This window comes from Numenius arquata, chromosome 6 (genome assembly GCF_964106895.1).
Source record: "Numenius arquata chromosome 6, bNumArq3.hap1.1, whole genome shotgun sequence".
Taxonomy (NCBI): Eukaryota; Metazoa; Chordata; class Aves; order Charadriiformes; family Scolopacidae; genus Numenius; species Numenius arquata.
Window position 1 is genome coordinate 13679527 of NC_133581.1, and position 24256 is coordinate 13703782.

A 24256-nucleotide genomic window follows, 5' to 3' on the forward strand; every position below is an offset into this window, starting at 1 on the left:
TGCATGCTGTGTCACGGAAGGGGGAACGGATCCATTGGGAGCCTGCTGGGAGGAAAGCAGCAGCTCCCCACTGCAGTCAGGGATGAACAAAACAGTCTTTTTTTCCCTCTTTGGAGGAGGTGCCATGGAGAAAATTCTTTGGTGCTTTATATTCTAATTATCCCCAAGTGCAGCCTCACTACTTGATTTGCGGTTACTGCACATTAGAGATGAGGCGACGCATCTACCCAGCTACGAGGAGCTCAATTAGCAAAGCTACACCTAGATGTCATGGCAGGCAGGCAATGTTTCCTAGACAATTATAATATGGCCTGGGGAGTATTTCTGTACCCAGAAGCAGAGGTGCTTTAATCATCTGCAAAGCATAATTATGGTCTGAACTAAGCATCTAAGCGAAGTGTGAAACAAGGCAAAAACAATACTTGTGGTTTAACAACACAAAAACAATAGGTACTGTGTGAAGAAGTAAGTTAAGGTGGGAGGTGCTGGCTTTGCAGGATACTTTGGGTCTGTGCGCTCTCCTGAGGACACCTTGTGGTTCTTGGGATGCGATCATTACCAGTGAGTTAGGAGACAGCGAGCAGCACCGGAGGATTTGCATGAGTCGCTTGCAGGGTACATGTGCAAACAACAGCTGGGCTGCTGCTTTATTTCCCTCTGTGGATATTATGGGCTATTGCGTGCCAGCCTGACGGCAGGGCAGCCCAACTTCAGATTTTTTTTTGAGTGTCCACTCTGGAACATCTTCAAGGGCTTGAGGAATTGCCAACAGTTCACTTATCTCATTGCATACCTGCCTTTAATTGCAAACAAGATAGGCTGTGATAATATTGGCCGGTTAAAGTTTCCATCCCCCCAACTACACTGTCCTGAATCCCACGTGCCACCGATTTGCCCTCTAGCTTGGGAAGGCTTATCATCCATGCAAGCATCTGACCTAGCATGTCTCTTCCTTCTGCCAGGGGCTGCGTTTCCTCCCTTGGTGGATGCTGCTGGCTTTAGCTGAGAGAGGCAAGACTAACCTCACATACTCATAAAGCTGTCAATTTGTAAGTCCTTGCCAACCCAGGAGTGCGTTTGACTGGCTAGCATTTATGGCGTGGGTGCCAGACAAGCAGGAGAAGTGAGGAAGGAAGGGGCTGGGATGCCGTGCCCCAGGAGGAGAAATACAAGATGTCCATGGTTCGTTTGCAGCTGTGAGTAGGGAAGTGGGTAAAGTTTGTCAAAACGCTTCTTGCCTTATGGGGAGAGGGACTTTCCCCGTTAGTTTTTTGGGGGGGTTTGTCAGTGTGTGGTTTCTCCATGGGTAAAAGAGGTGAAATAAAAGGAGGTGCTGGGGTGAAAGGGGTGACTGAGGAATTAGGCACACAGAAGAAAAGAGATGTTGAAAAGGATAATGAAAAATCATAATTTTATGTGCAAAAGGGGAATTCAGGCAAGATGTAACTCCCTGCCAGACTATTTTGGTAGAGGATTGGGAGTGACTCAGATGGCAAGCACCGTTTTCAAAGAAATGGGGAGCTGTGGTTAACTCTTCAAGCACGGTTAGCTTGATTTCCCCTTTCAGATTCAACTGGAGCACTGAAATTACTGTTTAATATCTGTATTATTTGGAGCTGGTACCCGGGCTGTGCTATGCTGGAGCTGCTTCCTGAAAAGCCCAGGTAGCAAGAGAGCAGTCAGGGATGTCAGGACAGCTGTGACATGACACTCTTCCAAAGCAAGTAGCAGGTTTAGTTGGGATATAACCTGTTTACAAGGCCAGTAATGTTTGTTTAGCTGCTTCTGGCAAGATTAACTGGGACACTGTGACCTCCCTACTCGAGATCATATGCTGCGATTAGTGAAAAACTAAGTTTATTGCAGAATCCTAAACTATTAGCAGAAACCCAAAGTTTTAATACACTTTAACCACTGTTGTTATTACTGAGCTCTAAAATACAAACCCACACCCACATAAAATAAAACCCAAACCCCACTGCATTTAACTTCTCTGCTATTTGATTTCAAGGGGCATGTTTTTAAGCTTCTAGTATTTGCTGAAAACTGAAAGTCATACCTGGATTTCTTAACCTTGTATTGTGGCTGCATAATTTTATCTTCAAGCTTCATTATACTAGGTGAAACTCAACCCTTCCTAGTAGAAAGTCAGTCTTTGCAAACCGCTGGTACAGCAGGTCCAACCATTTGCCCTGGCTGTGACTGTGACAACCCAGGAGCTGCTGAGTGCTGTGACCTTGGTATGAGCAAGACTTTGACTGTCAGCCTAATATGTAATCCACATAAAAGGTTTGTGACTCAATTACTGCCTACTCCTTTTAGGTTAAAACAGCAAAGACCCACACGTCTAAAATGCAGGAGCAAATTTCTCTGTCTTTAAACTCTCCCAAGTTGATGGCTGTGACAAGGTTTGTCAGGGAAGTGAGTTGGACCAGCTAATAGATTAATAAAAACAGATGAGTTTTTAGGAATATAAATCCCTGCTTGAGTCTTGTTTATGAGCACAAATGTCTCTTGCTACAGTGGCTTACTGCTGGATCTCAGGATTTATATCTGATTTTTAGAGCCAAGCGCAGGACTTCTTGTTGTCCTAAAGCACAGCACATGATCTGAGCGCACAGGTTCCTCTCCATGCTGGGTGGCCCTGTGGAGCTCTGCCAGGCTGGCTCGGCCTGAGATGCTCCGAGCCCATTAAGATGGCAGAATATGGCTCCTGCAGTTTTTCTTGCTGAAGCCGGTAACTGGACAAGTCGCATGTGCTGCAGAGGTTTTTCCAAACCCTGTTTGTGTTTTTGCAGGGACTGCAAAACCACTCCGGAGACCAAGGCAGGCATGGGGTTTATACCCAGGTAGGAGTGTGCCATCAGAGGCCGAATGCCTGCAGTGGGGCCACGGTGGCAGACCCATCTCAATGTTCCTCAGCCTGCAGCGGAGGAAGAGGAGGCATTTTCCAGGCATCGCAGCACCAGAGGCCAGCAGCAGCAGTGTCCTGCGCTGCAGTGCAAGGGGAGAGTGCCACCCCTGGGTAGCCAGCACCGAGGATGCTGCGGGGAACACGACCTGTAGATGCACAGGTGCTGGCTTACTTTGGCCCAGGTTTGACTTTGGCGGACGCAATCCTCAACCCATCCTGCTGGCTAGGTGGGGCCAAAGGAGGATTTGCCTGCAAACTATCTCATCTTCAACCCGCGTGACCACAACCTGCTTTGGGAGCAGCCCAGGAGCGCCTCCACTTCCCTCTCAGACATCCTCTTCTACCCAGCACACCAGCTACTCTCAGAAATCCACTTCTAATATTTGCTTAGTTTTTACAGTGCTGTCTTTACAACCAGCCAGATGCCGGATTTTTGTGGCTCCCCCTTCAGGCGCTCTTGCCCCTCTCCAGCCCTATCTTCTCCCACCCCACTTAAAATGAGCCTGTGCATGCCAATTCCAGGAGAAACCATGGATGTAAAAAGCCAATTTAAGAACCCCTCGGGACAGGTAGGTTTCTAAACACAAGAACTGCTTCTGCCCTCAACAGAGAAGACCAAACAGCTCTTGAAGCAAAAAGGAGTGTTTTTATAGCATTTTGGAGAGCCTCGAGAGAGACATGAGTTGAGAAAAAACCAAATCCTATCCTTCACACCTGCCTGAAGACACAAGTAAGATACTTTGAGATTTGTGAAGGCTACCATAGAAATTATGTTTAGGTCAAAGCTTTCCTTAAGTCAAAGAAAAGCCAGTTACAGCCTCTATGAGATGAAAGTGTGAGCATCACAAGCCAAAGCCTGGAGGACACCTTTAACTTGGCTGCCCAGGTGGGATCTGCAAGTGACTGCCCCAAGAAGAAAGATGCTGGGGAACAGGTTTTTTCTGGTCCTCCTGCAAGGCCACCCCACAGTGATGCCAGGCTTGTCTCCTACATTTTTAAAGCTACATTTGTTCTTTCATGTTTTAGGTGTGCAACAGCTGCATTTTCCCATAGAACAAGGTTTATTAAAACTCTGGGCAAGAAAACGCACTCAGCGTCCCCTGAAACCAGGAGAACATCTTCTAGGCTTGCTGTCCACCTAAGGCCTTGACTAAGATCTTCTCCTGATACGCTTCAGCTAGGAACTTACCCAGAGCAAACACATAAAACAAGGTATTAGTATATTGTAGTTCAGAAGTGATGGACTGGTCTTAAAGAAGAAATGCACAGATATATCTTATTTTTCATTTTACAAGTAGAAAAATGAAGCATTTATTTTCAAACAGAGTTTAATAAAATTCCTGTAGAACCACTCTTGCCAGAGCAAACATATCAAACCATTGAATCACTTCCTGTACTAGCAGAAATGCACACAGCATCTTTTGTTTGTAGGAAAATCACTTTTAAAGGGACACCAATTTTGAAGTTACGTAGCTGAACAGCCACTCCTTTCTTTCTTTCTTCTCTAGTGCCTTGGCCACCACTGCTTTTCCAAGAACTCTTCTAGGGAAAGGCAGGGGAGAGCTCCGTTTTAGATTAAAAAAAAAACAAAACATTTGTTTATTTGAAAAGCCTTCCCCAGGGACCTGGTGAAAGCACCACCCTGTAATAATACAGTAGGTAGTTCATCTCCTGCCTCTGGAAAGGAGCTCGCTTTAAAGCCTGACTAATGCAGTAGAAGGGATTACAGGATTGAAGAGCTCCTAAAGGGTAAAGACCCACTTCTAGAAGATGCCCAGTATTTGTTTATTTCAAGGATAGTAATGCTGCAGTGAAAATGTACAACGCTTTCACGAGCCTCAGAGTTAGAACTTCCAGAGATGCACAGAAGGTTGATCAGCTCCCCAGACACCCACTCAGGGAATCCACAGACGTTTTTGGTACAAGCAAATTCTCTATTAAGTTAATTATTTTTATGTATTAAACAGTTCAGATTAAGAAGAGGACATTGCTTTGACGTTGTTCTGCAGGCAGTCACCACTCATGAAATGATCTTAACTTCAGGCTTGGACTCTTCCAGGGCTCTCAGTTCATCATCCACTTCAGAACTCCAGAAAATGTCATACAAACTACACCCAAACAAAAAGGCAAGCTGGATTAGTGAGCATCCTCCCATTAAGGAAAGAGAAAGACACACAAATTGCTGGAATGGGAAGACTATATGACAGAAAGGGCCCCGTCTACGTTGGAGAGTCTGGCCCAACAGAAACATGACTTACAACATAAGACCCTATTACTCCCTCCCCAGCACACCATCTCCTTGCTCTTGGGCCCTATGGACCAAAGCAGATCAACGTACTGTGGTCACTATCGCTTGGAATGGGACAAGGAGTGTTTTCCAACATGCAGATGGTGTCTGAAACCCACCTTGGGTGACCAGTTGCCTTCAGGTGCAATTTGCAGAGAGCCAGTGCTCGCAGTCCCCTCCCCGCAGCCCCCCAGCTCACTGGAGCCCACCACCTCCCAGGGGGAGTGCAAGCAAGACCAGAAACATCTCTCACATTAACTGCTGCACATTGCAGCTGGGATTCCTCAAGGCTTCACAGATCTTCCGGATGCCTTCATCTTCCAGAGAGTTGTAGCTGAGATCCAGCTCGGTAAGGCACTGCTTGGTAGCCATGACGGTGGCGAGGGTTGCACAGCAGGCTGCCGTGAGATCGCAGTTACCCAGCCTGCAGGGAGAGGAGGGAGAGGCCAATGCAGTGAGCAATAGCTCCAGAGACCAGCCCACATTTGGGCAGCAGGTGCAGATATCCCTAGCACAGACCAGAGATCCCCATTAGGCTGGCATGTCTGAGATATCAGCAGGGGCTGGTTCGTGGTCTTCCCACAGAGACAGCCATCCTTCTGGTGACTGCTGGTGACCTAAAAGCCCTCCCTAAAGCTTCATGGTGTGTGGCTACAGGTGGAGAAGGAACCATAAGAAGATATTCCTGACATCAACATCACGCATAATCTCCTTGGTTTAAACTGATCATAAATCATTTCTAAAGTTTTTTACTTGAGACTTGCAACCATCTATCTAAAAAGGGCAATGGGGGCCTCTCAGCTGAGAACCAAGCAGCTTTAACTGGTCAGCAAACACAGCTTTCTGGGCAGAGACTTCAAGTCTTACTGATGTCTCCCATGACTCATCTGCTCAACTCACTCACTGTGAGTGTCAGGCACCGGAGCACTTCTGTCAAATTATGTGGAGGAGACATGCACGGTGCCCCAAGTATTGCACAGCCCACAGCCACACCAGTCCAGAGCTTGGTGCCCGCCTGGGAAGGTAACAAGCAGACAGGGAAGTCGAGTCCCACCACAGGCCTGGCTCCTGCTCCTACTGATGAGGCTGGAGCAGCGCTTGCACTGGCAACCGTAGAGACTATGGAAAGCAGGAGGCAACTGGTGAATTCAGGCAGGTTTTGCACTGCAACTGGCAGGCATGGGAATTTGCATGCCAGATCTGGACCAGCAATTCCTCCATCCCAGAGTCCTACCTGAGAGAGGCCCTGTGGGCGAGTTCAGAGAAGGGCATGGGAAGCTCTACAGTGAGCTGCTCACAGAACAAAGCAACATCCCTCCAGCCTCCCTACACTACTTTAGATCCTGAAAGTATGCTGCACCATGAAATTTCAGTTCTGCACCCGGGAAAGTGCCTGTGGACAGCTATGAATGCACCATCGCATGGGTGACAGCCTGTACTTGCAAGAGACTGTGAGTGACAGGATACATGGAAGTACTTGTGGCTTCCATTTACTTGCTAGTTGATTAGTTAAACATTGATTTATGGTGTGAATTGTTTCATGTGACCAAAAAAAATACCATGCTACCATCTATTGTTATCTCCCTCTCTCTGCATGCCATTCTTGGAAGAAAGAGAGACAGCAAGAGAGAAGATGACTTCTGAGAGTGCACCTTACCATAGGGACTGGATGTTGCAGTTGGGGTGCAGCAGCCCTTCACACATGAGTTCAACACCTGCATCTCCCAACTTGTTCTCGCCAATGTGCAGTACTTTCAAGTGCTTGTTCACGCTGAGAGCGGAGCTGATGGCCTTGCAGCAAGCAGTTGTGAGCCCGCACTCTCTAACCCTGCAAGGCAAAAGTGACATGAGATCTGGATGGAGGATCTAGAGAGTATCAGGTACCGTTCACTTCTTTACATTTGCTTCACAGGAGCCCGGACTGGGGAACCAAAGCCTTTCCGCAATCACTGCACTCCTCTCAATCTGCTCAGTCCTGTCTAAGCAGCACCTTTCCCACTCTTTACATTTGGGATGTCTGTCTAGCAGTGTGCACCTAGGAAAGGCACCGGCCCATAAAGCACAGGAATGACCAGACACAAAGCGCGCTGCTCTCACAGTCACTCTCAGCTCCTGAGGCACCTCATCAACTCCCAGGCCAATGGGACAGGGGAAGAACGCAGCTGGGGGCAGGTGCTGAACTTGCCATGTTCAAGTGCTGCTTGTTCAAGTTCTGTGTGAAAGAACAATTTTCCTCTCCCGGCCACATGATACCAGACCAAATGCTGAGCCTAAAAGGTAATGCTGTCAGCAGAGATGATGCTGAGAACAGTTTATGTTATTAGAGCCTTCTTTTGGGTCGTCAACGACAGAGTTTGGATCCAGTGGAGAACCTGAGATATCTTATCATAACACTCATTTTGCATTACATGAGGCCTTTCAAACTTCAGATGTCCCTTAGCTGCCATTTGTTGCACAATAAAATACATTAGACAGAAGCTCTGCAAGTGATGCTTGGTCTCCTATTGCTTATAACAGGATGGCTGGGGTAGATCTTCAAAACATCTATAAGTTTAGAAATACAAATCCCTTTAGCTCTGTAAGTCTAAATCCTTTAGGTAACAACTGGCACGAGCTTTTTGTGGCAACTCGGGATCTACCTGGTGGGCATTACTTCAACTACATCTTTCTTCAGTGAGGTCTCCAAAAACGGCAGTGGGTACACATAACTTGACAGCAGCTCACCATAGCTCCTGGAGTTTAGATTTGGGGTCCTTGAGCGCCTGACACAGCATGTCCATCCCCGAGTCTCTCAGGTTATTGTCTATCAGACTGATCTCTGTGAGGGTCTCTTTTGTACTGATGAGTCTGGAGAGGTCTTTACAGCTAGCACTTGTGAGATCACAGTCCCATAACCTGCAGGGAAGAACAAAATATTATTTTCCCCCAAGAATGACTTAGACTAGAAACAGAGTCCTATTTTAGTATTCTGAATTTCTGGTTACATCATCTCATCTTATTCTACTCTTTACAAAACCCATTCATGCATCACACCACACAGCTTTCTCCTTACTTTCCATCCATTGCACCAAAAGCTCTGCTTGTAACACAAAAAAGAAATAGGAATATGCAATTCTAGTAGAAAGGTAACAGGAAGCCAAGACAACGCCATCACAAATTTCCATCCAGCCTCTCCCCAGAATTTGATCTAAGCGATTTCAGTGCTGTCCTGCTTCTTCATGGTGTCCTCCACCCAGTTTTGAGAAGTAGCTGATTTGCAGCAGAGACATTCTTGCTTCACTAGGGGGTGTAACTGAGACACTTTCCACATAGGAGCAAACCAGCCGCACAACACAGATAGCTCAGAGGCTGCAAGAGGGATTTGAGTAACCTCTGCCTCCCCTTACCATAGCTTCTGGATTTTGCAGTTTGGATGCATCAGTCCTTGGCACAGCAGAGCCAGACCAGAGTCCCCGATCTTGTTATCCCCCACGGAGAGATCTATCAGCGATGACTTGTTACTGAGAACAGCACTAATCTCCCGACAGCTATCGCTGGTTATGCCACAGTTCTCCAGGCTGCAGAAAAAAACCACAGTTGGAGTTGCTGCCCCAGACCTGCTGTGTTAAGATACACCCCAACACCCCCAGTTCAGACTGAGAAGGGGCTGTGGGATGGTTCCTTGCTGCTAATCAGTGCAGCTCAGCCGGGCATTGCTAGACCCTGTAAGGCTCAGAGATGATACAAGTATACTAGACGGGCTCTGGGTCAGGCAACACACCGCTCCTGCACTCCAGAGGCTGCAGGGATTAATGCAAGGATTGTTTTTGCCAAAGTCCCCCTTTACATTGACTGTCCTTTTTAAGAGGAACTTTTGGCTGTATCACACAGTGAGTCCCTGGCAGCCAACCCCTGCTGAAGTTCAGCGGCAAGATAAAATGAGTCACACTTCTCCCCTAAATCCCTTTAGGGGCTTTATCCCAGATACGAGGCCAAATCCAGCATCTCTGTTTTGAAGCAAAAAAGGGATCTGGATAAATATACTCAGCTGGCTGGTAACTCAGGGATAAGAACTGGAGCCACTGAGGGTGATCGCGCCTCTGCTCTCAGATACTGGCGAGCAGTCACTCCTTGTAATCACAGGTTTAACCTGGGGTACATGCTCACACTGAACCAACAGGCATGTTGTCCTTGCTGTTGTGTCCAAAAATCTGATTGTTGTTAAGGTATAGGTAAACTAAACCATCTGCTGATGAGGCGGTCAGCCTTGACTCATCTTTGAACTCTGTTGCTTCCCTGCATCTGTTGTTGCTTGTTTTGTACATTAACGGTAAAGACTTGGGAGCAGCTTCCCGTTTATATACCCTCATCCCAAACTGATGTATATATTATATAAATACCATATATTATAAATACCCAACTCATCCCAAAACACTTGCACAGATGCCTTTTCCCACAAAATAAATATCAGGGAATTGCCTGCATCTTTCTGCTGCGATGTATAACATAGAGCCAAGCTGTAAATCACAGCTATTTCTATTCACAAATAGAATGATTGGGGTTGGAAGAGAACTTAAAGCTTATCCAGTTCCACCCCCTGCCCTGGGCAGGGACACCTCCCACTACACCAGGTTGCTCAAAGCCCCGTCCAACCTGGCCTTGAACCCCTCCAGGGATGAGGCAGCCACAGCTTCTTTGGGCAACCTGGGCCAGTGTCCAACCATCTTCATAATAAAAAAATTTCCTCCTTATATCCAATCCAAATCTACCCTCTTTCAGTTTAAAACTGTTGCCCCTTGTCCTGTCACTGCAGGCCCTGGTAAAAAGTCTCTTGCTATCTTTCTTATAAGCCCCTTTAAGTACTGAAAGGCCGCAATAAGGTCTCCCCGGAGCTGTCTCTCCTCCAGGCTGAACCCCCCCAACTCTCTCAGCCTGTCCTCACAGCAGAGGGACTCCAGCCCCCCCAGCATCTCTGTGGCCTCCTCTGACCCTGCTCCAATAGGGTGAGCTCAAAATGACATGCTAAAAAAAAAAAAAAAAGGTCAAAAAAACCCAAAACTAAAAGCCTCAGATATTTGCTTGCAGTTTTCAGTTACAGAAATCTGAGCTCACAAAAAATCTGGCCTAAATGTCAAGCATTCCTGACAATAATTTTTCCTGTCTTATGGATGGTATGACTAGCAGCAGGACTAGGTACAGTTAGAGATAACCAGCTCTTCCTTACTGTAATAACTCTAGGTTGCAGCTTGCCTCCACCAGTCCCCAGCAGAGCTGCTTTACAGCTGTATCTCCCAGGGTGTTGTTACTCAGGCTGAGCTCCTTCAGGGTGGGCTTGCTTTGCAGAGCAGCATTGAGAGGTTCCACAATATCAGCTGTGAGTTCACAATACTCCAGCCTGCAAGAAGAAAAGAAGTCCAAGGGAAAAACACCCATCTTCACCATGTCCCGCCACCTGCAAACATCAGCTGTGGCAAAAGTGTATGTTACCCAGGTTAGAAAACACGCCAACGTGAATTGAGACCATGATACATGAAAAGAAAGATAATCATAAGAGTTTTTAACAGCATCTTCCTGCTCATTTCAAGAAGTGTTACAGAACACTTAAACTAGACCCCAGGGGTCCCTAGCAAGATTAACTACCCACCCCATTTTTACACTAGTCCTCCGTTAAACCAGTGGACAAGCTGCCTTGGAACACAGGACTGAGTTTTGCATAGCAACACATCAGGCAGACAGACTCGCCACTGCGCCTTCCCAGGAGGAGCTGGGGGCTGCGAACAGACCTGGGTCCCACTCAGCTGTAAAACAAAGACCAAGTGCAGCAGAATCAGATTTTCTCTGGGCATCTGAGAAGTCCTGCATTAACAACCACCGCTGCCAGGAGGGTTAAACAAAGCTTATGGGAATAGATACCCAGCTCTTACAAACCCACGAGACCTACCAGCATGAATAAGCATGCCACAATTTCAGATAAAACAGGAAGAAATCCACATTTGGCAACAAAACTCCTGCTCGTCTCAAAGGAAAGACAAACATAACCTGTCTGATCACCAAAAAAGCCCAGTGACTACTTACTGCAGCTTCTGCAGCTTACAGTTGGGGTTCATTATCCCTTGACACAGGACCTTCACTCCAGCAGTTCCCAGTTTGTTATCACCTACGTGCAGCTCTGTCAGGGACGGCTGTGCGCTGAGGACGGAGCGGAGAGTCTCACAGCTGGCACTCGTCAGATTGCAGTTTTGCAGCCTGAAGGAGAGAGGTAAATGGGGTGAGGGAAACGCACCCCCAGAATTACAGAGGCTCTTCTCAGAGAGGTGCAATCGCTGAGGTTTGAGCTTGGAAACGACACCATGGCACTGACAGTGTGTAACGCTCTAGAAAGCGGTATGTCCAGGTAAGTACTGCTATTTTACAGGTCTGCCAAAATATTTTATCAGCTAGTATTATACCTGCAGCACAAACAATAGACCCCATGCTTCATTCAGTGTAATGGCTCATATAGTGCCTCTAGCAGAAGAAGGACCCACCATACATTAAATAGCACCGCAACTGCTTTATCGAAGTGTCCTAATCATCATGAAGCTTATCCCAGAGATAAAGCAATGGCATCTTATGATTTCTTCCCCCCTCTGGAAATGTGATCCAGAGTAGCTAAATGTAAAAATCTCATCCAACATGGCTTAAATCCCTTGATATTGTTTAGAAGTTTAATGGTATACTACAAGAAGGATCTATGAAGCTGATCCTTCAGCACTCAGGCTGGGAGAAGCAGCATAGGAACCACGCTGGTATTGCTATTGGGTGTTTAGAGCTATCGGACAAGACCTTCCAGCAACAGAGAGGTAGTGTGCATGGTGATACTAAGTTTGGCTTGGGTATGGCTGCTCTTTTATTCCCTAAGGCACCTTACTAGAATCCCCAAAATGGACAATTATGTTTCTACAGAATTGAAACAGCCTAATCCAGGCTGTTACTTGAGCATCTGGAGAAGCTTGAAGCTTAGAACAAACTGAAAAATTACTTGTTAGCCTTCCAGTACAGAGTATCACAGTTATTTCTTGAAGGCCCATCAGAGAGCTGCAGTTTGATGAGCTTTACAGTCAACTTTCCCTGTATTTGTCAGTGAGTCCTCATTGCAGGGGACAATGAGGGGACTTTGAAGCAGCCATATCTGATTTAAAAGGCAGATGATTTTTACAAGGTAGCGTCATGAAGATCCTCGACCCATCTCAAGAGCTGGAGGACTCTAGTACCCTGCAGAAGACATGCTGGTCAAAGAAGATAGCATCTCTTTGAGGGTCACTGAGGAGCAGGGGCAGCATCACTGACTGTGACTAAAGCTCCTGCACCATGGTTGCCGAGGGAAGACCACTAATGCTATAATGTGGTGCTGGTCTTCTGCAAAACATGCTGTCTTGACTCGAGCTGGCCCTGGCCTACTGAGAAGACAAGGCTTGAGGCAGAGCCAGTCTGCTAGAGTGCAGAAAGACTGACAGCTCTTGAAATGCCAAGGCTCATGAGAACACCCTTTTGCTTGTCTCCTAGAGAAAGGAGCGAGCAAACTGCACCAGATGCTAAATGCTGTGCTTACAACTGGCAGAAGAGCCCTCGGAAAAAAGCACTTGGCTGGGAAAATGCCACCTGTCCTCGATGCTGGAAGACAAAGGAAGGCAGACTGATGATCTGGAGTCTTCCAATATATATACCACTTAGACAAAAGCTTCTGGGGTTTTCCAGCCATCTGACCTAGGTAACTGCTGAGATGCATCAGCTCGGCTCTTACTACCACCATATACCAGTTTACCTTTTGACTTCACCTGCAGCAGACTGCAAGTATGTCAGAGCAAGACAATCAATGGGGCTTTACCATAACTTCTGTAGGCTACAGCTTGGCATCAGCAGCCCTTTACACAGGTATTCAATGCCTTCATCTCCCAGTTCATTGTTGTTCAGCTTCAGCTCTGTGAGGGACGGATTCATATTGATGACGGAGGAGAGATCCTCACAGCTACTGCTGGAGAGATTGCAGTCATCCAGCCTGAAAGAGAAGGAAAGAAGGAGCACTTTAGTCCTCAAGGTTGCTCTGTTCTCCCTGGCTGGAGCAGCATTCCCCGGGAAGGCTTAGCAGGTGATTTACTCCTCTGCAGTCCCTGGGATGCCTTTGTAAGTATGTGCGTGGCCCACTGGGCGATGCATGGCCCAAACCAAGACGTGCTGCCTCTGCAGGGCTGCGGTACAGGAGGGGCTGGAGGGGAGTTCCCCAGGCCATGGACCTCCTCCGTGCTGCGCAAAGAGGGCACGTGACTCAAGTCATCCCCCCTCATCAGGGCTTCAGCTGGAAGATGCACCTATATTTAAACACTGATAGCAACAAACTACTTGATGTGTGAAGCCACGTGTAACCAGAGGCCAGCTTAGAGGCTGTCAGACTGGTTCTGCACTGAGACCAGCCAAGCTGGGTCTTCAGCCAGCGCCAGTTACACCCACCAGCAGTTTGGTGTCATGTAGGTGACTCATGTTGGTCTGCACCGTCTCTCTCCAGCGTGACTCTCAGTACAAGAACTGTGAGTTTGCAGTGTGGCAGTGGCTTCTCCCACTGGACATCAGCATTTTTCTGGTTGTTTTGAGGGAGTTGAATTGGAAGGAGAGCCAAAGAAAGGATCGGGAGCCCAGGACAGGCAGGGAGGTGTACAGGGAGGCAGAAAAGACATGGGGTAAAAGGAAGGTGTCATGAAAAACCCTACAGCCCTAGGCACAGACACAGCCAGGACTGCCAAAAGTTGCATGGTCATTTCTCCTTAGGCAACACTATGAAAACTGAGGCTCTAGTAGGCTTCTCCTTCCCTCCCTCTGGCAAGAAGACTTGGCTCCCAACGGGATCATGTTCAGCCACTCTCACCCGCTACGTCTTGAGCAGCCCAGCCTCTGCCCAGGAAACAACCATCCTTCTGCCTTCTGCCACCCAATGCAGACCTTGGGAAATCATGGTCAGGCCCACGAAGCTTGCCTGCAAAAAACTCCTTGGCAAAACAAAAGCAAGTCCCCTTCAACCTGCCTGACCTCCTCCAAGCCATTGCTGGCTTGATGTGGCCCATCCTCTCCAGCCCGAGCAGGATGATACCAGCACATGGGGTGTGAATTCCCAACCAGAAGAGGTGGAAGAGTCCAGAAGAAAGTCTTCTGAACCCTGTCCTACAACTTACACTCCAGGAGATGGTTCCCTCACCCTGGTTTGCTCAACACACAAGGCAGGTACTTCAGAAGGCCAAGTGAAGAGTTAAAAACTGATGTCATGTGGCTTGCGTGTGACTATTAAGTAACAGTTACTTGACAGCATCCAACCTACAGCCCAGAGAGCATGCAACCTAATGAGCACAGAGAGATGTCTTCCCTCTCTCGAGGGAGAAAGAAAAAGATGGAATTACCAAAACAGTGGTCAAATGTTTAGATAACCACATTACCTAGTTGAGTTCTATGGCACGCCACAGAACAAGGGCAGCATTACCTCATACCAAAGGATGCTATGCATAGTGGAAAAAAACTTTGCAAGGGGGGGTTCCGCCTTTAAATTAACTTTCTGGATAAAAATAGGTAGAATCATTCCTGTTATCGTGCAATTTCTAAGTCACAGGTCAACAGCTCTGCAGCTCAAAAACACAGGAGAGAAACGCAATAGTTCTTACTTAGAAGAGATGATATGCAACTAGTTACTACCTGATGGTTTTGCAGGATTTCATGGTGGACAGAAGTTCAGCCCATCTAGATGGGCTCATCTCCTCACACTGGATGTCAAGCTCCATTTTGACAGTTGAGATAAGACCTGAAAATTAAAAATAGTAATAATAATCAAACTGTTATATTTTTCATTGACTGAAATCCCCCTACTCTCAGACATGAGTTATGCTGTGCAAAGAGGACAGACTGTGTTTTTCCAACACCAGCCTGCTGCAAGCAACAGTACGAGCCAGCAGTGCTGGAATGGTTTTGTCTGGGATTCAGCAAGGCCCTCCTCCGAGAGGCAAAAGCACATGGATCTTGGCATGGATATGGCAACAGCTTGTTATCTGAAGGCTGCTTGTGAGACAGTAGGATGCTCCCCTTCCCTCTCCAAGGGAGCTTAACCAGAATGAGCTTTTCAGAGGCAGTGGTGCTATTCTCTCTCACTGTCGCACTACTGAGCCACGCAGCCGCTCAGTGGCACCAGTGTGGCACACCTGACTGATCGTGGGATTTCCAGCCATATTTAAAATTAGGGTATTTTTGAGAGAATGAGGGTGAATGAGGAAAGTGAGCATGAGAACTGACTGGGCTCAGATTAAAAATCCTGCTGACCATACAGCTGTGCATGAGAGGTGGAACCTAGGTGGATGGGAGAAGCTTTCCTCCACGATTTGATATCCAAGCTTAGAAAGGTCGCTCTGGTTGGGCAAGGCCATGTACAGAGAAGCTGGTAAGCAGGAATTTTTTTCGCTCTGCAGTCAAACTGCATTTCTGAAATGATGTCCAGAGAAACATGCACAAAAATACGCCAAGGCCAATAGCTGAGCTCTAGGCTGAGTCTACAAGGGACAGTATTAAAGGCAGCACTCCAGTAGGTGACAACATGCAGTCTCAGTGCCTTGGCTTTGTTAACATGACTCAGAGTACTGGGTATTTTTAAAAAAAAAAAAATCTCTTGAGCTATCACATTGGAATGTGAACGGTAAAAAAAACCCACCAGGCGTTACTGACTGCAGTTTGTCACCGTCTTTCCCATCTCAATCACCTCCTTCTACCATAAAATCAAGGGTGTCCAAAACTAGGCTTTTCAGAGAGGCGAGTTTGGTACCAGAGCACACATCAGGTTTCATCCACAAGAAATGCCTCATCCACGTGGGGAGAGGAAGAGCCAGGAGAGGAGGGAGGTGCTGAGCACATACTCTTAAAAACACACGAAGGAAAGCGAGTGTACCCAAAGCGAAGCGCTGCTGGAAGTCACGGGCCACGTCCTCAGTGGGTCGGCGTCACAGCCCCACGAGTGAATCACGTGGCGTTAAAAATCAGCGCTGACCCAAAAAAAAAAAAAAAAACCCAACAAAAAAACAGTGGAAAAAAGCGAGAGAACAGCGCAAAGGACACCAATTACATAATTTAGCAAACACCTCCAGAGTTTGCTCGCTGTATTTTTTTTTTCCCCCCCTGTTTTAACTCCCTCAGACCAAAAAAGTTTTGTGTCACCCCCCTTCCCTTCCCTTCCCTTCCCTTCCCTTCCCTTCCCTTCCCTTCCCTTCCCTTCCCTTCCCTTCCCTTCCCTTCCCTTCCCTTCCCCTCCCCTCCCCTCCCCTCCCAAGCTCTGCACTTTTCTGCGAGCTGAGGGAGAATCCCTTTTTTGGGGTACCCCATCTCCGACTCAGTCCTACCCCCCCGCGGACACCCCCCCACCCCCCCATCGCTGCTAGTCCTCTCTCGGTCACAAGGCGACCGCCTCCTCCTCCTCCTCCTCCTCTTCCTCCCACCCACCCACTTCTTGCACCGCAAGAAACACCGCAAAACTCGCCCGGGTCTCCCTTCTCCACGCCCCGGGCTCCGCGGCCCCGCCGCTCTCCTACCGCCGCTCCGCGCAGCCGCCGCCACCGCCCGCCCCGGCTCCTCCCCGCTCCGCTCCGGCTCCTCCCGGCGGGGCGACCGCCCCGCCGGGAGGAGCCGGAGCGGAGCGGGGAGGACCCGGGGCGGGGTCTGTCCCCTTCCTCCACCTATTCCCCCTCCCTATTCTACCCCCTTTTCCTCTTTCTTTCCCCTTTTCCTCCTCTTTCTTTCCCCTTTTCCTCCTCTTTCCCCTCCTCTCTCCCTTCCCCCCCCCCCCACCCTCTTTTGCCGCTTCTCCCCCTTTCCTCCCCGTCTTGCCTTTCCCTTCCCTTCCTTTTTGTCCTGACTTCTCCCTTGTTGCCCCTCTTTCCCCCCTTCTTTTCCTCGTTTCCCTCCCTTCTTCTTTCCCCTCCCCTCCCCTCTTCTTAGTCTATCCCCTCTTCCCTCTTTTCCCATGTGTTTTCCTCCCCTTCCCTCTTTTCCCCTTCTCACCTTCCCCTTTCTTCTCTTTTTCCTGTGCTTTCCCCACTTCCCTCTTCTTCCTCCTTTTCTCCCTCTTTTCCCTCTGTTTTCTTCCTCCTCCCTTGCCCTCTTTCTTCCCTTCCGCCCCTCTTTCTCTCTTCCTTCCCTCTTTTTCCTGTGCTCTCCCAACTTCCCTCTTTTCTCTCCCTTTTCTCTTTCTCCCTTCTTTCCCCCTTCCCTCTTTTGTTCCTTTTCCACCCTTCTGCCCTCCTTTTTTTGCCCCTTTCCCTTCTCTATCTCTATTTCTTTTCTCTTTTTCATCTTTTCCCCCACTTCCCACTTTTCCTCCTCTTTTTCCTCCCTTTCCCTTCCCCCCCTCACCCTGTTGCCCCTTTTTCCTATCTCCCACTGTCTCCCCACAGAGCAGGAGCACTTGGATACGAAGGAAACAAGACAGGAGAGGGGGAAATCCCTGTAGCAAGGAGATGCGCAAGGGATGGGAGGATGGGAACATTCAATGGGAAGGGGTCCCACCCAGGCTGAGAGGGCAAACTGCCCCGTGCTGGAACCCGGACCCTGATGCAGATGCATGCAGGTCACTCAGGGGAGAGGCAACATGGTGGGGGGGTGCTCAGCAAGGGGAGACAGGACCTCCCTTGTACTTCCCTGGGGAAGTCGGAACTGGGAACACCAACAAAAATAGCCATTCGTCAGTGGTCTCCCTGACGGCTGCCAGAGGGCTGCGTACTGGGGGTGGGCTTTGAGGGCCTGGGATGTCCCCCCGATCCATCCCTTTTACCAGTTCTATCTGTGACGCACCTTCTCTCATATTCTATCTCCCTCATTAGCGCAACACGTTGACGAGCAGACGGGCTGTACCTCGCCGGCACAAAGGCCTCTCCCTCTAAGCTGTTTGAAACGAAGCCCAGAGCAATGGAGGATGGGCGCGTTGGAATTTTGCTGCTGCAATGACTGTCGCCCTCCCCAGGCTTTCCCAGTGCCACTGCACCCGCCCGACCCCAGTGGCCAGTGGCTTGCCCACACATCCATCCCCCGGCGGGAGCGAGGGTGCCAGCGCCTGGCTGGGGCTGGAAGGCATTCGTCATCGCTCGCCTCGCTTCCTCCTCCGGCTGCCGGCTACTCCCTGTCTCCCTATTGTTTCCCAGTACTTTTAGCCCTACTAAAAGCTCGTTCAGACTTTCACAAGACAGAGCGAAGAAAGGTTTTGAAGCGCCGAGAGCTTTCTAGGCAACCTACTGAGTCACCTCTTCCCTCTCCCTCTCCCCTCCCTCCCCCCAAAATCTTAGCATCTCCCCCAGTTTCTCCTTCCTACAAACACCCCATCCCCATCCCCCTGGCTCACACAACAGTTCAGTTAAGCACAACCAGCCGTTCCCTACAAAGCAGCCTCCCTCTGCAAGGCACAGCTTCAAAATCACTACGTGCTCCTCCCCGGTAAGCAGAAGGGAAAGTTTTAGAGAGTTTAAGAGCCCGGTTTTGCTGCTGATACGTACCTCGCTCTTCTCGGTGCTCTGTGGGGAGCGAGGAGGGCAGAGCTGACGCCTTCCTGCTGCCGTTACCACGCAACCTCTGCTGTTGTACACATGGTGCCTGCTAGAGGGAGAAAAGCAGTTTTGGGTTGTGACGGCTTTTTTTCCTCCCAGGGCAGCTCTTCAGGGGCTTGCAGAGCCACACTCTGTACACGATAGTACCTGGCTTAGTGACGATACAAACATCCCATAAAACCTGATGATGACAAAGACAGCTTCAACTTCTTACCCCTGATCATGTAGCCACTCGCCAGGGTTTAGCCCAGAGCAAGGGAGTAGTTGCCATTGAAGGATCCATTTGAAAATGAGGCCACCACAGTGTTAAAGCACGGATAGAGATGCCGGAGTTTGCAAATAGTTTCTCCGTTCCTCAGGCAAGCCCCGTCCCGCCTGGACAGGGAGTGATACTGAGCATATTACTGCTTCCCTGCCACCTCACCTGGGGGTTAACCCCCCCAGCAGGGGCTAGGGCATGGCCAGCCCCCTGCTCCTGCATGAGCTGGGTGCTCACACATCCTGGAGGGGTCCCTCGGCAACAGCCCTGATCGTGCCTCTCTAAAATTGCCTCTGGGAAGCAAGCAGGGCACCTGATCCTACACCTCCTCCTCCCAAACCCCCACTGGCTCTTCCCCTCCCCAAAGATTACCCTGCCATCGCTCAATCTGCATCGCATGCTAATTGCAGACTGAAGTAACCCACTTCCCCCCCCCCCTCCCCCGCCATCCTCAATGGCGTGAAGATTAATTAATGTTTCAATAGACTGCAAATGAACCAGAGGCAAAAGGCCAGCTCTGTTTTTCCCTCCCATGGCTGCTGACGCCAGCGGAGGAGATGGCGGCACGGTCTGGGAAGCACAGCCTTTGTTGCACCCCAGGGGGAGCAGTAGAGGTTTTCCCCCTAATTTCCTCTATTATCCTTCTTCTGGAGGAGATGGGAACCAACCATCAGAAGAGCTCAAAGAGCTAAAACCCACCTTCCTTAGTGCCCAGAAGAGAGTTGAAAGCCAGAGGGTGCACCTCTTCCCCATTCCCGCTCAGGAACAAAGGAGTTGCTAAAACAGTCCTTGTGTCCCTGGGTCTGACCTGAACCCTGCTGAACCCCAGCCACGTGCCTGGAGATGGCACGAGCTTCTGGCTTCAGTGCTTGCCAGTAGGCTCCACCAGTGAAGGATGTCCCTGCCCTTCGGGCTTAGAGTGATGCTCTCAGGAAGACCACTGGTGTTAGGAAGTAAGTGAAAGCTAACGAGCCGTTGCATCATCCCCCAGCTCACCAGGTAATTTGAAATTGGACGCCTGTCATTCAGCCCAGCAGTAAAGGTGTCATTTCCTATCCAGCCACCACCGGCACCTCGCTGCTCTCAGTTCCTGCTCTGCCGCCAACATCAGGAGTCTCTAAAGGACAAAGTCTAGTGTTTGTTAGAGGTTTCAGAGCAGTTTATGTCACGTGGACCTTCTGTAGACCTCCTGCCCTGGAGAAATTACCCGCTACACACCGGTCTGTGCTGGCGAAAACCTAGATTTACATGCCAGGTAGCCATGCCAAGATGTTATCAGCTTCTATCTTCATGTTGTCCCTTTGGCTGTCCTCACTGTGGGGACAACAAAAGGCATCTCGGGAAAAATCTATCGCCCCTTCCCCAGCAAGCAGGACCAGGTTGTCCTACTCACTGAGATACACACAAATCCAGAGGAAACTATGGAAAATGGGGCTGAGAAAGCCAACAGCAAACACTGGTGAGAAATGCATGTGTGTGTCTTTCCATGGAAACAGTGGAAGAATCTTGGCATGGAAGGTATGTCCATTTAGGCGTTTGCACAAACTCAGGTCTGCAACATCTGCCCTGTGTTTCCTTCTTCTTTGTCACCATTTCCCTGCGTCCTTTTTGAGGTCAGTCAAATTTATCTCCCCTTTTTTTAGGGTCTCCCCCTCCTTTGGCCTTTGTACCAGGGAGGGAGAGCACGGTGGTCCCTGCCTTGCCCCTGCTGCTTGTGGGTATGGCTGGCATGGACCCAGCAAGGGGAGGTCTTGTGTCCGGGGATCTGGAGAGGTTGAGATGTGTCTCTAGAGCAAACTTACAAAAGGATACTTAAATTCAGTGCATTAGCATAAGCTGAAAGCTTTTTCTTTTACCCCTCTGGCAATTTCCTATTCTGTCCTGTCTGCTTTCATGGTGCCTCTGTGCATATACTTAATTGCAATTAAAGGCAATAAAATTTTCAGGGTAGTGACAGACCTTTTGCTAACTTGACCATACGATGCTAACCAGCAAATTCATTGCATAAATTCAGCTATGGCAATCAAGACAGCTAGGCATAAGCATGTGCCCAGCTCCATTTGTTGCACTGGGAATCTTGTTTTAACTCCTACTTGATGCACTGCTGGAAGACATTTGTTCCTCGAGCTTGTGCATGACTTGAAATAAGGCTTTGTAGGGGAAGGAAATGCAAAACTTGTGTCATTCCTCAAGAGCCAGTGGGCTGATAAAGCACTGAGGAGCAAAAGCATCTGAGGAGACAGTGTGGAGAATCTGACACTGTGGCTTAGCTGATGCCTCAGGACCACAAAAAAACAGGGAGGTCAATAAACAGATGCTGGTAGCATGTGGCTGGGAGATGTGAGGTGGCTGAGCAAGTTCTGGGCTCCTCAGCAAATACAGGCAAACGTTCACCCCAACTTGCATGTGTGCACACACACATATGGATGCTCCATACTGGCAGCTCATTATAGATTCCCACAAGAAAGCCATTAGGGAGGAATTTTTAGCTGTTCTGATGTGGTCATCTTGTTCTCGTAGAAGAAAAGCTGGTCTCTTTATTTCACGCTGGTTTTATTATTTCAGGGGGTGGAAATCACGATAATGAAATAGTGCTGTGTGTATATGCATAATATTTTATCCCTGTGTATGCAGTCTTTCCCCGTGGGTCCAGTGAAAATGGACCCCCCCAGAAATGGGGCTTTCCAGACGTGTTCAGCAACCACTGCACTGCATTGGCCTGCAGAAAAAGTACGGTCAGGGCAATTTTTTGCCCAACCCCGCTTTTCTTCCGCATCTTCTTCCTCAGTCTGTGGCAGTTGTTGCCTGCCGGTCTGCAGAGGGCGATGCAGCATCAGTTTGACCAGACTCGGGGTCCTCCTTTAGTTTTCCATCATACCTAGGTTGCCGGTGGTCACCAAGCTATTGCAGGGGGTGAGAGTTGAGATGATGCCAAAGCTAGAGGGGAAAATGAGATGACAGGACAATAGGCACAAATGTATTTCACAATCCAGTCTCCTCATGCCAGCTGTGTAGCAGCTGATGAAATAGGAGACTGCAATGGATTTCACTTTCCTGTTAAATCCTGCTGCATAGGAAGACTTGAATCGTTTGTTGAAGCTTTGAAGACCAATGTGGTGACAGCTGGTTATTTTATGAGTTTGTCTCAGAAGTTGAGCGCAAATCAGCTTTAAAAGGCAAGGATCACAGAATCATAGAGCCTTTTAGGTTGGAAAAGACCTTTTAGATCATCAAGTCCAACCATTAACGTAACACTGCCAAGCCCACCACTAAACCATGCCCCACAGCACTACATCTACATGTCGTTTAAGTACCCCCAGGGATGGTGACTCAACCACTTCCATGGGCAGCCTGTTCCCATGGTTGACAACCCTTTCAGTGAAGAATTTTTTCCTAATACCCATCCTAAACTTCCCCTAGTGCAACTTGAGGCCGTTTCCTCTCGTCCTATCACCTGTTACATGGGAGAAGAGACTAATCCCCACCTCTCTACAACCTCCTTTCAGGTAGTTGTAGAGAGCAATAAGGTCTCCCCTCAGCCGCCTTGCCTCCAGGCTGAACAACCCCAGTTCCCTCAGCTGCTCCTCATGAGGCTTGTGCTCTAGACCCTTCACCAGCTTTATTACTCTCCTTTTGGCATGCTCCAGCACCTCAATGTCTTGTCAATGACATCTTCAAGCTGAAAAAACTCACAACAACCACACACTCATCTGTATCTCAGACTTCAATTTGCATGTTACCATTGCCATTTTCTGGAACGGACAGGTAGATGTCCACTGCTTGTGGAGACTTCTCTCTCTAGTCTCCATGAGACTACCCATGAGAATTCATGGGTATTTATGCCAAATAATCACTTTGAAAAGCCACTGCATACTGTCTTCAGTTCAGTTCTTCTTTGGGCTATGGGGGATTAATTGGGAATTGTCTTATTTAAACAGCCACGCTGCCTATAAAGAAGGGCAGCGGGATTAGAAGGACTTTCAAAGATCTGCAGTAATTAAAGAGTAAAATAGACAGGACTCAAGCCTGGGGTATGGCATGGCTATAGATGAGCAAAAAGGCCATAGCTAAGTAGTGCCACCCTGCAAATTTCTCCCCACATGAGATTTATTCAGACAAAAAGAGTTTCCCCAGGTTTATTCTTTTCAAAAGGACACCCAGTAATATTAAGGCTTCTTACTCTTTCTGAAGATGTGGTTTAATGTAAGCATATAGCAGAAGAATTTGGTCAGTCTGGAAGGCTGGTGTTTTCCACCATTCCCCAGATCCCAGCTGGGGACTTGATGAACGTGCTGGGAAGTCCCCTGGGATTTAAGAGCGGGGACTCCGAGCCAGATCCCTTCCCTCATCAGCCACGTGTGCGCAATGCAGAGGGGTGAGCCTACCCCAGGCCCCCCACCAAGGGCTGGGAGGGGACGTTTTGCAGTTTGCTCAGGTGCAGGCTGGGGGCTGTGAGCAGACAAAGCTGAATTCCAGTCTTTGCCATGGAAATTTGTCAGGAAGATCGTTTCCCCACACGTGTAACTGGAGAAAGTGTGCAGAATGGTTTTCCACCTTCGGTTTCCACTTCGGTTTATGACTGGAATGGAATCGCCAACTTGAGTGTATTCCTGGGGGGTTGGGTTTTATTTCATGATACAGTCACTTATTAAAAGTTAACCTTCAGTTTTTAAAACCCGCTGCCTTTTCCTTTAAAGCATTTGATTATTCCTCACGGCTTGTTGCAGTGGAATAATAGCAGAATGCGAAGAATTTGAATATATCCACTGGGCAAATGCTTGCCAGTTTGTTGACTAAATAGCACATACATTAATGCCTCCTTGAGGCATTTTGCATCCTTCTCAAATTTACTAAAGGCAAATGAGTGTTTTGGCTCTATCGGAGGCTCCCGGGAAAGGGGACCTCTGGGGCTCTCCGGCCCCTGGACGGGATGAGCCGGTGAGGGCCGGAGCTGGAGGTGCAGTGGGAAGCACGGTGGGTGCTGCGCCCCGCTGCGGGCCTCGCCTGATGTCAAACGGGGAAGCAAAGGCCCTCTTACAGCGCCACGTGTACAGGAGAATGCTCTCCGCTTGCCTTAAACACGGGTTAAGCAAATGTAGCTTTCAGGAATTTTAAATAAGCAAATAAGAAATTAAGGAATGTTTTAGAAATGAAAAGCAAAACGCACAGGTGGCTCGTACAGCTAGAGCGCTGTCGCCTTGGAGCCCAAGAAGCCAAAAGCTCTC

The 24256-nt window shown here is 48.7% G+C and overlaps 1 protein-coding gene across 4 annotated transcripts; it reads right to left on the minus strand.

Annotated features, from left to right (window-relative positions):
* Nucleotides 1-4204: 4204 nt before the first annotated feature.
* RNH1 (ribonuclease/angiogenin inhibitor 1) lies at nucleotides 4205-18803 on the minus strand. Of its 4 annotated transcripts, XM_074148931.1 has the most exons (11): nucleotides 16769-16840; nucleotides 16132-16225; nucleotides 14895-15000; nucleotides 13048-13218; nucleotides 11256-11426; nucleotides 10405-10575; nucleotides 8588-8758; nucleotides 7926-8096; nucleotides 6859-7029; nucleotides 5455-5625; nucleotides 4205-5022 (listed from the first exon to the last, which is right to left on the minus strand). In XM_074148931.1, exons 3-11 carry the CDS (start codon nucleotides 14978-14980, stop codon nucleotides 4935-4937), a joined length of 1371 nt encoding a protein of 456 aa, XP_074005032.1. In that variant the 5' UTR covers nucleotides 14981-15000; nucleotides 16132-16225; nucleotides 16769-16840; the 3' UTR covers nucleotides 4205-4934. The 4 variants fall into 4 exon arrangements, with proteins under 4 accessions (XP_074005032.1, XP_074005035.1, XP_074005034.1 ...); XM_074148934.1 differs by lacking the exons at nucleotides 16132-16225; nucleotides 16769-16840 and adding an exon at nucleotides 18722-18803; XM_074148933.1 differs by lacking the exon at nucleotides 16132-16225 and having other exon boundaries at nucleotides 16769-16827.
* Nucleotides 18804-24256: the final 5453 nt, after the last annotated feature.